Genomic DNA, 12571 nt, shown 5'->3' on the forward strand with positions numbered 1-12571 from the left:
TGTTATTATGCATCACGAAAATATGCCAACTGCATGCAATTTTACCAAATTTGACCACTGCTTTTGAATGGTGTAACAGAATGTAGTTATGTTCATTTAGTCTCATTAGATACAATTTCTGATGTCAATAAATCTCATAAAGCATACTTTTATGTGACTTGACAAACCATTCTTTACATACCACATTTTTTTTTTTTTTTACATAAGCATTGCCAAGTTCAAATTCAGCAGATATGTGTCTGTATGAGTTCCTGGCTGTGCTCAGATGCCTGAAGCTAAACTTTCTAGCACAGCACACTGCCTTTGTGCACTTGTTGCGCACAGCGAACACCTTACAGCTCATTTCATTGGTGGAGGTCAGAGGTGGGCTGTTCGTTGTAAAACAAAAGCAAACTAATTCTGATTGAAAATGATCACTTCTTTAGATCAACCTGAATCAGAGCTCATGCTCTCTTGATGTCCATACTGACTCTGTTTACACCTGTTAGTATTTATCTCAGGTGATCCGGCATTGGTTTTGACAGGGCAACTTATTAATACGTGATTACGTCACATATACGTCAGGCTCTTATTGCAAGTTAATAAAATAGAAAAAAAGGCATATTTATGCTCCCAAATAAAAACTACTTTTTAATATTAATCTAAAAAAATGCATATGCGTTTGGGTTTTCCAAAGGTTTAAATCACAGGAGGTCATCCAGGAGCATTAATGTTCACATCACAGTTGCGGTGTGTTCGAATGTGGTTGGAGTGATCAGATCAAACACGTTTTGGATCCTATTTACACCTGCATTTACCGTTATTGGATCACCTGAGATGGCTATTCATACCAGGTATAATAAAGCTAATCTTAAAGGGAAAGTCCACCCAAAAAAAAAAAAAAAATGTGTCACTCTCTAAGTTGTTCCAAACCTGTTTGAGTTTCTTTATTTTGTGGAACAAAATAAGATATTCTGAAGAATGTTGGTAGCCCAAACAGCTGAAGGTCCCTATTGACTTAGTATTATTATTATTTATTTATGTTTTCATAAATAAATCTGGATCATTCGGAACATCAACTGTTTGGTTTCCAACACTTTTCAAAATATCTTCTGTGTTAAGCAGAAGAATGAAATTCAGGTTAGAATCAACTCAAGGGTGAGTAAATGATGACACGGTTTTTATTTTGTGTGAACCATGCCTTTAATTTAACGTGAGTTTGTTAACACGAATTCAACAAGAGCTCTTTGTACTGTAAAACTGAAGGTGAACTGGAAAAGTGCAGTTTTTTGGTGAAGTCTTCAGATTTGACAGTAGAGAAGAATTAGTTTTATGTGTTTGTTTTTCTAAAGCACCGCCGTGAACCATTTCAATGCCGACATCCTTGTTTCATGCTCTGTTAAGGAGATAATGGGTAAGATTGTGACATTTTGAACTTGCTTATCCTCTTTTCAGCATCTTTGAACTGAACCTTAAAACTGTCCGCAAGTCTATCAGGCCTGGTTTCACAGACAGGGCTTAGGCTAAGTCAGGACTAGGCAATAGTTCAATTAGGACATTTAAGTATTTTTTATTAACGTGCCTTAGAACAAAATATTACTGGTGAGCATTTTGAGACAAAACAGAGGCACTGATATATTTTAAGATCAGTCAGTGCAAGTTTCTTTCAGTTGAAACAGCTCAGACTTACATTTTAGTCTGGGACTAAGCTTAAGCTTTGTCTGTGAAACCGGGGGTCAGAGTAATATAAATCGAGGAGATTATGTGATGTTTGTGGAATTTCAACCTAAAAAAGAGAATGTTGAAGGGAAAGAGAATTTTGCACATGCTGAAGTCACTGTGTGGGAGCCGGGGTGCTGAGAGAGATAAAGTTCAGGCCAAGGTTAGAAACAGGAAATGAATTTTGTCTGTGGGGATTTGTTGTATGACTGCAACAATCCGGAATCATACACACACTGACCTTAGAAATCCCACTCAGAGATACAAGAAAGGTAAAGTGCAGTTCAAGCCTCACATGCATCACATACTGAGCAATCAGTTTTCTCTCTTAGTCTCTCTCACAATGTAAAGATATCGCTCTCTTTCTCTCGCTCTCCCCACATACCAAAGAACAGGCTGCGATAAAGCCATTCATGTTATATTTTCAAGGCCACGAGTCTGAAGTCATTCAGTACGTATGAATGATCTCTTCTCTTAGCCTTTAGATACGTTCCTAAACGTACGCTCCTCACACCGAAGGCAGGAGACATTATTTCAGGTGCTCAAGGCTACGGAAAATGAACCGCTGCGAGAAAAAATATCTGTTTTATCAAAGATGACTCAAGTGCTTGTTCAGTCATATAGAGGTTTCATGAGTGGTTTTTCAGAGCGAGTTAAGTTGTGTGTACTGTAAACGCGTTCTTGTGAAAAGCGACCATATTTAAAGTACCGGTACTTCAGTAGTAAACGTTCAATAAAACCAATTAGTGATACTTAGATAATGAAATAATCAGTTGACCTCAATTAAAAATCCTACAGATGATGCAAACAGTTTTTTTTTTAACACAATTAATCTCCATGGGATGCATTTATTACTTAAATATTGACTTTTTTAAAATTTCTAATTAGCAAAGGTCCAACAATAAAGCAAGACATGCATCAGATAATTTCAATAGCAGCTACATTACATGCACTTCTTTCAAATGACAGCGGTCTATTTGTCTTTTGTCATTTTTTTGTTTATACAATATTCATTCCATTACATACAAAGCAGTAAGTTAAATAGCATACATGTGCGTGCCCCATGAAGGCACAAAATGGGCAAGCGTGTATTTGTGTGTGCTTGTACTGGGAGTGTAGCATGTGGCCATTCAGACAAAGGTGTTTAGCATGCATGAATCATCTAGTGACTAGGTGCCATATTGAGTGTGTGGGTGTGTGTGTGTGTGTGTGTGTGTGTGTGCATTATTTGTGCATGCTGCTTTATCGCTCTCCTGCCTTCATCTCTCCCCTCCCCCCTCTGTCTAGCACCTTATCACTCTCTCCATCTATCCAAATTTGGAGAAGCTTTATTGGTGTGACAGGGTTGGTCAGACACGAACGTGTCTGTCCAGGCGGAACAGTGCATTGCCATGACGATATTCATATGATAATAATGCCAGCAGACCAAACAGATCGCAAGATCCTCCATTGCAGAGCAGAACACTCTGTCCCCTTTCTCGACAGATTTACTCATCAAATATGCTCATTCAGAACGTATTTGTGTTCTTCATTTATATTTTTTCTTCACTAACACCCCGCATTCTTCTCTATCTCGCCTGTCTGTCTATCCTCTCTTTCTTTTCTCTTCGCCATGTTGGCAGGCCCCAATCTACCAGCTGATATCAGCATTCCCTGGCACTGTGCCAACTGGCACCGCTGCAGAGAGACAGAGAGTGAGAGAGGGAAAGATAGAATGAAAGAAAATCAGTCAGGAACAGAGGGAGGAGGGAATGAGGGTGAAAAGAGAAAAAAGTGCAGGGGGTGGAATCACAATCTATGTAAGTGAAAAGGAAAAAGAAGGACAATAATGGTGGGATTAAGAGAAAGAAAGAAAGAAAGCAAGAAAGAAAGATAAATGGGGCGGGGGGCAGTATGATTGATATAGTGTGATATCGTTGTGAGTCACGGCTGAGCTAAAATGACAACTGGCTCTGTTAACCACCATTTCATCCAAGTCTTATGTCACAGATACACATACTTTTACACACACTAATACACAAACAAACACTTGATTGTGCAGATGAATCCAAACTTACAGTTCTGTCACAGAGGTAAATACTGAAGAAAAAAAAACAAACACCCACACAAACATAAGCATAGTGACACATATCCAGGCATACAGACGCCCTCACAGATGTTTAGCAGATTGTCTTTCTGTAATCATCAATGAAATTCATTTTCTCTTAATTATGAAAGAAGCAGGTGTTTTTTTTTTCTTTCTTTTTAAATGGTGTCTTAGCCTGTCTCCTGCAGGCTTATGCAAATGCATGTGTGGCTTTATGTAATTGTTCACTTCTATCAGTGCATTGTGTGTTAGTGTGTGTGTGTGTGAGTAGCTTAGGTAATGAGGGATTGGTGGGGGGTGAGAGAAGTTGTATCTGTGTGTATGGATTTTAAGGTGTGTATGTATGTATTTTTGATTTAAACAGCTACTGTACGTGTATGTGCAGGAAGGGTGTGTGGGGAAGTCCAAACATCTCACGCCCATCCTGTTTGGGACAGTCCATGTCCTGCTCTGCCCTTAGACCCATACACAGGAACAAATGTGTGTGCACTCATTTTTTATTCTGTGTTGTACTTGACAGGGGACTGTTGGAGGTGGTCACCATCAGAGTGCACCCTCTTTAATTCAAGGAACTGAAGCATGGCATAGACACATCAACAGTGAGTGATCTATCTATCTATCTATCTATCTATCTCTCTAGATCTAATCACAATTGTCTATATTTTCTTGATCAGAGTATGGATTCCCCACCAGAGAGTATGTTGGCTCTTTCCTGTGAGCCCCCATTGTCTCCTCCCTCCATGCCGTCCCTGGACCACAGTCCCCAGTTCCTACCCCAGAGTCCTCAATCTACCCCTTCTAGCCCTCAAACTGAACTCTATGCTCCAGTATCACCCTGCCCCCTTCCTGAGGCCAGCCTCCAAAATGAGGAGGAGGATGAGGAGTCGTCAACGTCCCCATCACCCACCCCAGCGGTGGCGCTGTTTCCTGGTGAATTGGAGCTTGGCAGTCCCTCGTCAGACAGCAGTCCCCCAGCCACACCATTAGCACCTTTTCCTGGTTTTGGAGCTCTGGAACAGGCGATCTCCTCTGGTCAAAGTACCACCTGCGATGATGAGCTGGATCTTCAGCTTTTCAACAATGAGGGCATGGCTGTCCCCGGAGGGACAAGCTCTGGGCCTGGCCTAAGGTTCCCGTGCCATGTGTGTGGAAAGAGGTTCCGCTTCCAGAGTATTTTGTCTCTGCATGCTCGAGCACACAGTTTAGACAGGGAGCGTCGAGCTTCAGCTCCCTACCGAACCACACATGCCAAACTGCAGCAGAACCATGTGGGTGACAGTGTAATCCAGAATCTCAACAACAGAGAGCCTGGTCTGAAACTGAGTCCATTATCTGGGTCATTACAAAAGAGTATAGATGAAGACATGGTTACAGAGGAACCTCTTCAAACTGCTAGCAGCCCTCAGTTCCTCTTTGAAGGAACCACAGCCCTGACTCCACCTCTAACAGAGGAAGCACCAATCTCAACCTCCTTCTCTCCACTTGGCCATGCCCACTTGGAAGACAACACCCCCTCCACAGCTGCTTCTGCCTTCCGGTGTCATGCTTGTAAGGGTAAGTTCCGTACATCTTCAGAGCTGGCACGTCATGTGCGGATCCTCCACAACCCCTACAAATGTACAATGTGTCCCTTCTCAGCCAGTCAGGAGGAAAGCCTGGCTGCCCATCTGCAGGAGAGCCACCCACCTGAGGATCCTGTCACTGAAACGGTTTTCCCTTCTCCCCCTATAACAGCACCAACAGAGACTACTCCCTCACAAATGCCAGTTGTTCCAGCTTTCCGATGTGAGACATGCGGACAGCGTTTTACTCAGTCCTGGTTTTTGAAGGGGCACATGCGGAAGCACAAGGACTCATTGGATCACAAGTGCCAGGTGTGTGGCCGTGGCTTCAAGGAACCTTGGTTTCTAAAGAACCATATGAAGGTTCATCTCAACAAGCTGGGCCTCAAAGCTGGATTGGGAAATCTGGGGCCGGCTGGAAATGAGCAATCCAAAGCTCCTGCAAGCACACAAGTGCTGGGGGCCCTGTATTCTAACTTGCTCCTGGCTCGCAGTATGACTGGTGGCGGTGGTTCAGGAAGTCGCACGGAGCGGTCAGATGCCAGAGCAGGCTCAAGCAAATCCTCTATATTAGGTTATTTGGGCTTACCCAAAGACAACAGCAATGGAAGTTGCATGGAGCGCCTTCAGGCAGTGGCACAGATTGCAGGAATAGGTAATGGTGGAGGACGGGGAGGGGACGCAGCAGACGGAGCAGACAAGGCAGCCATGTGGCAGCTGGTTGCTCGCAGTCTGGTAGCAGCACAGCACAACCAACAGCAACAGCAGCAGCGATCTCATTCACACCATGAGCTACTTTCCTCACGAGGCACAGTTGCTGGGGAAGCCAAGCAGTTGAGGGCCTACCTAGGTGGATTGGGTTCTAGAGAGGAGCTAGAGGGATCTAGTTCACCTTGGGAGTGTCCAGATTGCGGCAAGCTGTTCAGAAGCCTTCAGCAGGTGGTTGCTCATGCCCGTGTCCATGTCCAGAAATCACAGAAAGGTCAAAGTCCCCGAGGGGGCATGTCCAGGGAAGAGGACATTATAAACAGAGTGAGTGGAGCTCAGGCAACAGGTGGAGTAGGAGGAGGACAAAGAACTAGTGACAATGAAGGAGGGCAGGAGGGAAAGCAACTACCATCAGGAGTCGGGACAGCTGGGAGCTTCCATTCTGTCATATCACATCTTTCTGGTAAGGATCAACCAACATAATAAAAAACAGATGACTTTATCAGTACAATATTTATTATCTGTTACAATCCTTCATAGGCTATTACATTGCAGGACGCAAATTGAATTTGAGGTTTTTTTTTTTCACTGATGTTAGTTTTGGAACATTTCCTCCCTGTTATTCAGGAAGGCATGATTGTTCTTAGAAACAGTGTAGACTCAGATTATATTTCAAAGCAATTGCTTTTATTCATTATATGTTATCTCAAGGTCAGAATGGTCTAAGGGGGTCATCCTCTTCCACTTCATCTTCAAGAGAGCCTGTTCAGGGAACAGGGATGAAGGATTGCCGCTACTGTGGTAAAGCCTTCCGGTCTTCCCATCACCTTAAAGTGCACCTCCGTGTACACACAGGTAAGGCCAACATGAACAGTAGAAATGTGATTCTCAACCAAGTGGGATGTGCACACCAGGGTGTACTTAAGAGGGTCCCAGGAGCCATTTGGAAATAATTATATTTCACTAAACCTATAAAACAGAAATTAAGATATATAATATTAGATTACATATTAATCTACAGTGACATTATGTTATATTGATCCTACTGTATAACAATGGTATTCAAAAGCTACATAATCATACATAGTCCTAATTTTAGTTTGATATGTTGTGTGGATTACACTTGTAGCAAAATACTGTATAGACACCAATCTCAAATTGGAAAATACTGTAAAAATAATGTTTTTACTTATTTGTATCTATTTAATGTTCAAATCTTTAGTATTTATTTTATTCTACTTGGATGTGTTACATTATGTGTCCATTTAGATAAAGCATTTTCGCTGCAGAAATCTCACAAAAATTATGATGATGATTTTGCTAGTGGTTATTATTTTTATTATTAGTTATTTTTATTAATTATATTGTATACCCCTGTATGATCATTTTCCCGATTTAGCTTGATTGAAACCATTTGCTATCAGGTTCATCCACAAAATGTCATCTACTAAAAAAAAAAATTAAAAAAATCAGTGATCTCATGGTTGATGAGAGATGGAATGTCCTAATTTAACAGTAATGCACTGGGGACTACACCTGATGTCGCATATGATGACAAGCACTGCCATCTATCTATTACTGTGTGTAACTGCATATAGCCATTCCAATTTTTTACTTAACCACAGCAGCCTCCCTAATGAAACATTTTTATTCTTATCCAAATTTCTGTAATTAAAATCCCATTTTAGTTTAGTCAATCTACTTAACAAGAGTGCTTTATTACTTGTTTTAGGTGAGAGACCATACAAATGCCCACACTGTGATTATGCTGGCACCCAGTCCGGCTCTCTCAAGTACCACCTTCAACGTCATCATCGTGAGCAAAGGAACGCTATGGCAACCACCACAAATTCCCCATCACCGAGCTTCCCCTCTCTGACTGGCTCTCCTCATGAAGGGGTGAAAAAGCGCCGTCTCCCCTCCATGTCCCAGTCTTCTTTTGGGAGGGATCCTGGAGAGGCTCCTTCTTCAAGGCACAGTCGGTCATGGGCTGCAAGCCCGCCAGAGAAGAAGGAGGGCACTACTGCATCTGGACGTCAAAGAGAGGGAGACGTGGAGAGTCAGTATCTCAGTCTGTCAGGGATGATGGGTACACTCTTTGCTGGCGGTCTAGAACCAAGTTGGATTGGGGAGGTATCACCTCCGAAAATGCCCAAAGTGTCTCGACGAAAACCCCTTACTACAAGCCGCATGATGTCAGCAAATGGCTACCAGGGCGGGATGAAGTCCAGTGGGTCCCAGGAAGGAGGCTTTGAACCTCTGGACCTTTCCCGCCGCCCTTTACAAGATGAAGGGGGAGTGAGTAGTTCTGTAGGTGGACCGTCAGGTGGCTCTAAAGGAGGGAATGACATCCTCAATCAATGTGTCTTCTGTCCCTTCCGGACCTCTTCTGTTGAGCTGATGGCCATGCACCTTCAGGTTAATCACACCAGCAAGTCTCGTCGCAAGAGGGGAGCCCCTCTCGCTTCCACCAATCATTCTCCAAGACTAACTTTGGCTGGGCCGGACCATGATCCGCTGGCTTTATGGAAGTTCCTGGGTGCAGAGGATGGAGTAGCATCCCCTGAGGATTGGGTCTTGTCCAAGACAAGAGCTGAGAACGGAGTCAGCCCAGAGAACAGGGACACAGAGGACAGTTTTGAACTGACCCCTGGAGCTGTGGGAAGAGTCGGTGCCACAGAGAAGGGACTTAATATGAGAGAGGACCTGGACGAGGAAGATGAGCAAGTCGATGAGGAGGAGGATGACCTGGAAGCAAATGGCAGCTTTGGAAGTGTACCCCAGAATCAGAGCAGAAGGGCTGGGTCTGTTTCATCAGACCTCACGGCTGAGGATCTGCTCAAGGAGGAGGAAGGTGTCTTGGGGAAATAACATCTAACAAGAGCCCTGGATGAGTTTGGACATAGCAGCAGGAGAGAAATATTTGGGGAATACAGTTGTCCAGGGTCCCTCTTATCATTCAAACAAAGGGCAGACCAGTCGCTATGCTAACATACTGTACAGTATTAGTAAACAGATAACCTGCATTCAAACATTCCCCTTAATATATCCTCCTAGCCCCCTTGGTTAGTGATCGATTACCTCTACACACACACACACACAGAGAGACTCTTAATCACACAGAGATATCCAGTATTGTATGCTAGTCTAAGCCTGCCTGTCGCGGGGCCTTCTTGAACACTGTTCTCTTGTTCCTGTCTTCTTGTCAGTGAACGCAATCCATGCCAAGTTGTATATCATTTTCAGTTTCCTTGCTCCTCCTGTGAATCTCGCTTTCATCTCAACGAGGACCTGGAATGTCAATCTGGGGAGTCGGAATAGCAAAAAAAAAGAGACATTGTTCTTAATCACTACGATATACAGTATTAATGCTGAGAGAGATGCTAACCGAATACTAAACGGACATCCTACTTCCACATGAACGTGCTCTGACTGCACGTCTTCAGCAAACCAAAGGAGTGAGCACACTTCTTACCATGCACCTGACAGACTCTGAACAGAATGCTGTGATAACTGAACGGTACTTGTGAATCAACAGGACAGAGTAAAGATTATATTACCAGATATCCACACAGTACCAGTCTGCTCCGACGGGTCTTCTTCAGATATTATATGAAACAGAGATTCTGCCTCTTCTATATGCTATTTCTCTCAGTGCCTGTTGATGTAAAAGGTTTTTAGCAGATTCAGTAACACAGGAATATAGTTACAGTGAATATATACAGTATATATGAGTAGTTGTGCTAGAGAGTAGAGTTCTGTGGCAGTTTGTGTGACTATGTCTGCTGTGAATGAAACAATGAATGACCCCAGAGCACCACATGTGGGAACAGCTGACCGTTTGACAAGGGCCCTATGGAAGTGTTTACATTACAGACACCAACAGGATTTCCGTGTGGAATCCAGACCACCGTTACTATGGAAATAATTCAAATTTCAGGGTTAGAAACGAATCACAATCTAGAAAATGGAGACTCTGCAATATGTCCTTCATATTCCTGTGATATCTCAGATTCTCAAACCATCCGAGAGAGGGTGGAAAGTGGGTCTCTACTAAAACATTCAGTAAGCTGTTTTTTTTTTTTTTTTTAGACGAGTAGATTTTTTTTTTTTTTAATATCAAAAACTGGAGAAAAAAAAAAAGCGAAAAACGAAAACACACTAACAAATTCAGACATCCCAGTAGAACATATGTAGCTTTTGTACAGATAAGAGATCAAAAAGAGGACAAAAAATATGTTGTTTTCCTTTTAAGAAGTGTTAATGGAAATGGATATGGAGAATAGGAATAAGGTATTATAATAATTATGAAAGAAGACTGCTTCAGAATGTCTTTAGAGCACTGTGCAAAGTTTCTTTTCCCCTAAACTCACTTTTGTTTCGCCTTTAAATGCAGACCAAGCTTTTATTATTTTTGTCCCCCAAACCATTTTTTTCATAATGCTGCAGATTCAATTCACGTTCCCTTAAACGATGCGTGTTTATATATTTATCAATCAACAAATCAATCGTTCGGACACACAATCAATGTTAAAGCTTGCCTGATGATCTTGAAACTTCAGTGATTGCTAATATATGTATAAGCTGATGCTGTGTCCAAGACATGTTTCAGTATCAGCATTGTCAGTCTGACCGATCTGCTTGCCAAATTTGGTTTGATGTAATCGTGTCGCATTTTTGATGTGAAGTTAGCACATCTTACAAATGATGATCTACTTTCCTCGTCCAACTCTGTGAAATAATTTCCATCAGGTCATCTCATTTTTATCGTTAGACACCGAGTAGACAGTACCTTTGTCCAGTGATTGATAGAGGCTGGCCTTAATACGTGCGTTATCGTGTCCTTGTTTCGTGTGTAGATTATCTAACGCGTTCGGTAGCCCCTGATGTGGTGTTCCTTTGAGATAACAGTCAAGCCACTGTGCCTTCTGTCCTGAGCACTTCCTCAAGTATTTTGTAAGCTCACCAAAAGCACTTAGCCTTTACTGTTTCACTTTGTATTCTTTGATAAACTGCTCTGTACGTCTCTGTATCTGTTCCTGGGTTTTGTTGAGATGTCAGATGTAGGGGTCATTTCCATGTCATTCCATCATTCGTGTGTGCTGTCGCATCTCCTGCCCCCCCCCGCCCCTTTTTAGAAGTTACTTTAATTTCTACGATGTTACTTTGATGCCGATGAGATGAAATCCAGCTCTTCTGCTCATAATTATTATCATTGTTCTTTTTTGTTTCAAGGAAGAAAAAAAAACTAAGCAAACAAACAAAAAAACATGAACAAAATGTGTCTCTTGAATGTTGTACAGATAGAACTAGAGATGTTGTGTTTCTAAGGAGAGATCAAACCGTGATACCTGCTCTCCATCGCTCCCTGCGCAGCCAAGCATCTGCATCAGCAATGATGTGGCTCTTTTAGGACGGCCTAACTGTGTACAGGGATCAGGGCAATAGTTTTGTTTTGTGTCTTTGTGTGTGTGTGCATTGATGTCTTAAAAATTAATATTTTGTGAAGATATACTGACACTGTGAAATAAGCAGAAAGTATTCCCTAACAGTGATGCGCTGCTCAAAAATTCACTATGTTTGACATGCACTTTTTTTTTTGTTCCACCAGAAGTGTGTGAATTCATAAATATTATCCAGTGAGAGGGGAGAGGTGGGGAGAAGGTCTGGTTTGGTCTTTTCAGTAGCTGACTGCTGTTGGTGGCAGAGGAAGGTGATCTAACATAGTAGTGACTAATATGAAATTGTGGATTGAGAAAAAAAAAACGTAGAAAAGAATCAATAAAAAAACAAAAACATGTTTTCCCTGCTATATTTTATATGTGTGTGTGTGTGTGTGTGTGTGTGTGAGAGAGAGTGTGTTGCATGTAATGTGTGTATTTTGGGTTTTTCTGTGTAGAGTATAAAGAAAAGTGCCCATAGTTTCAGAAACTGAAAACAGTTATTATCAAGTTAGATAATAACTTAACAATAAAACTGGAGAGTTTTTTTTGTGCACATCAATAATATTTTGTAGGAATATAGCACCACAGTACAATTCTGTTTGGGGCACCCATTTGACCAGCAGCAGCCCTGGTCATGTGATTTTGTGTTTGCAGTTGCTGATTTTGAAAGTTAAACCAAGAGTGAAACTGCACATTGCTTTTTGCTCAGTCAATAGTAGGAGGTCAAATCAGCCAAAGAGAATAACCAGAGACATACTGAGAGATCATTGACATCCCCTAACTCACTCTAGACCAATCAGCATTAAGAGTCTGGACCTAAAGGTGTGTCTAAGAAATATGGGTAGAATATCAGGAAGCTACAACATGTACACAACCCAGATTGAAGTTAGACTGAAGTTAACTAAAGCAAAAAGGTAAGGGACATTCCTTAATTCAGATAATTTAAAGCACTTGTACTGCTCTTATTAATACAAAAAGTACAATGTCCAGTGTTTTACAGTCAGCATCAGCAGATTGAATAATGTTTGTTTTTGCTCCTGCAGTTGATCATGAACTACGCATAGTTGAGATTT

The 12571-nt window shown here is 41.9% G+C and overlaps 1 protein-coding gene across 1 annotated transcript; it reads left to right on the plus strand.

Annotated features, from left to right (window-relative positions):
- The first annotated feature begins 4304 nt into the window (after positions 1–4304).
- LOC107701326 (zinc finger protein 536-like) lies at positions 4305–11836 on the plus strand. The gene is made up of 4 exons (XM_016503317.1): positions 4305–4383; positions 4459–6517; positions 6766–6909; positions 7787–11836. Exons 2-4 carry the CDS (start codon positions 4462–4464, stop codon positions 8923–8925), a joined length of 3339 nt encoding a protein of 1112 aa, XP_016358803.1. The 5' UTR covers positions 4305–4383; positions 4459–4461; the 3' UTR covers positions 8926–11836.
- Positions 11837–12571: the final 735 nt, after the last annotated feature.

The sequence above is a fragment of the Sinocyclocheilus anshuiensis genome, unplaced genomic scaffold (genome assembly GCF_001515605.1).
Source record: "Sinocyclocheilus anshuiensis isolate Anshui unplaced genomic scaffold, SAMN03320099.WGS_v1.1 scaffold1347, whole genome shotgun sequence".
NCBI lineage: Eukaryota > Metazoa > Chordata > Actinopteri > Cypriniformes > Cyprinidae > Sinocyclocheilus > Sinocyclocheilus anshuiensis.

Bases quoted from the DNA above. Each gene is read 5' to 3' on its own strand.
- LOC107701326 (XM_016503317.1), top strand. From the start codon at position 4,462: ATGGATTCCCCACCAGAGAGTATGTTGGCTCTTTCCTGTGAGCCCCCA. The intron at 6,518-6,765 runs GTAAGGATCAAC...TGTTATCTCAAG, and splicing joins TGTCATATCACATCTTTCTG to GTCAGAATGGTCTAAGGGGG. The intron at 6,910-7,786 runs GTAAGGCCAACA...TACTTGTTTTAG, and splicing joins GCACCTCCGTGTACACACAG to GTGAGAGACCATACAAATGC.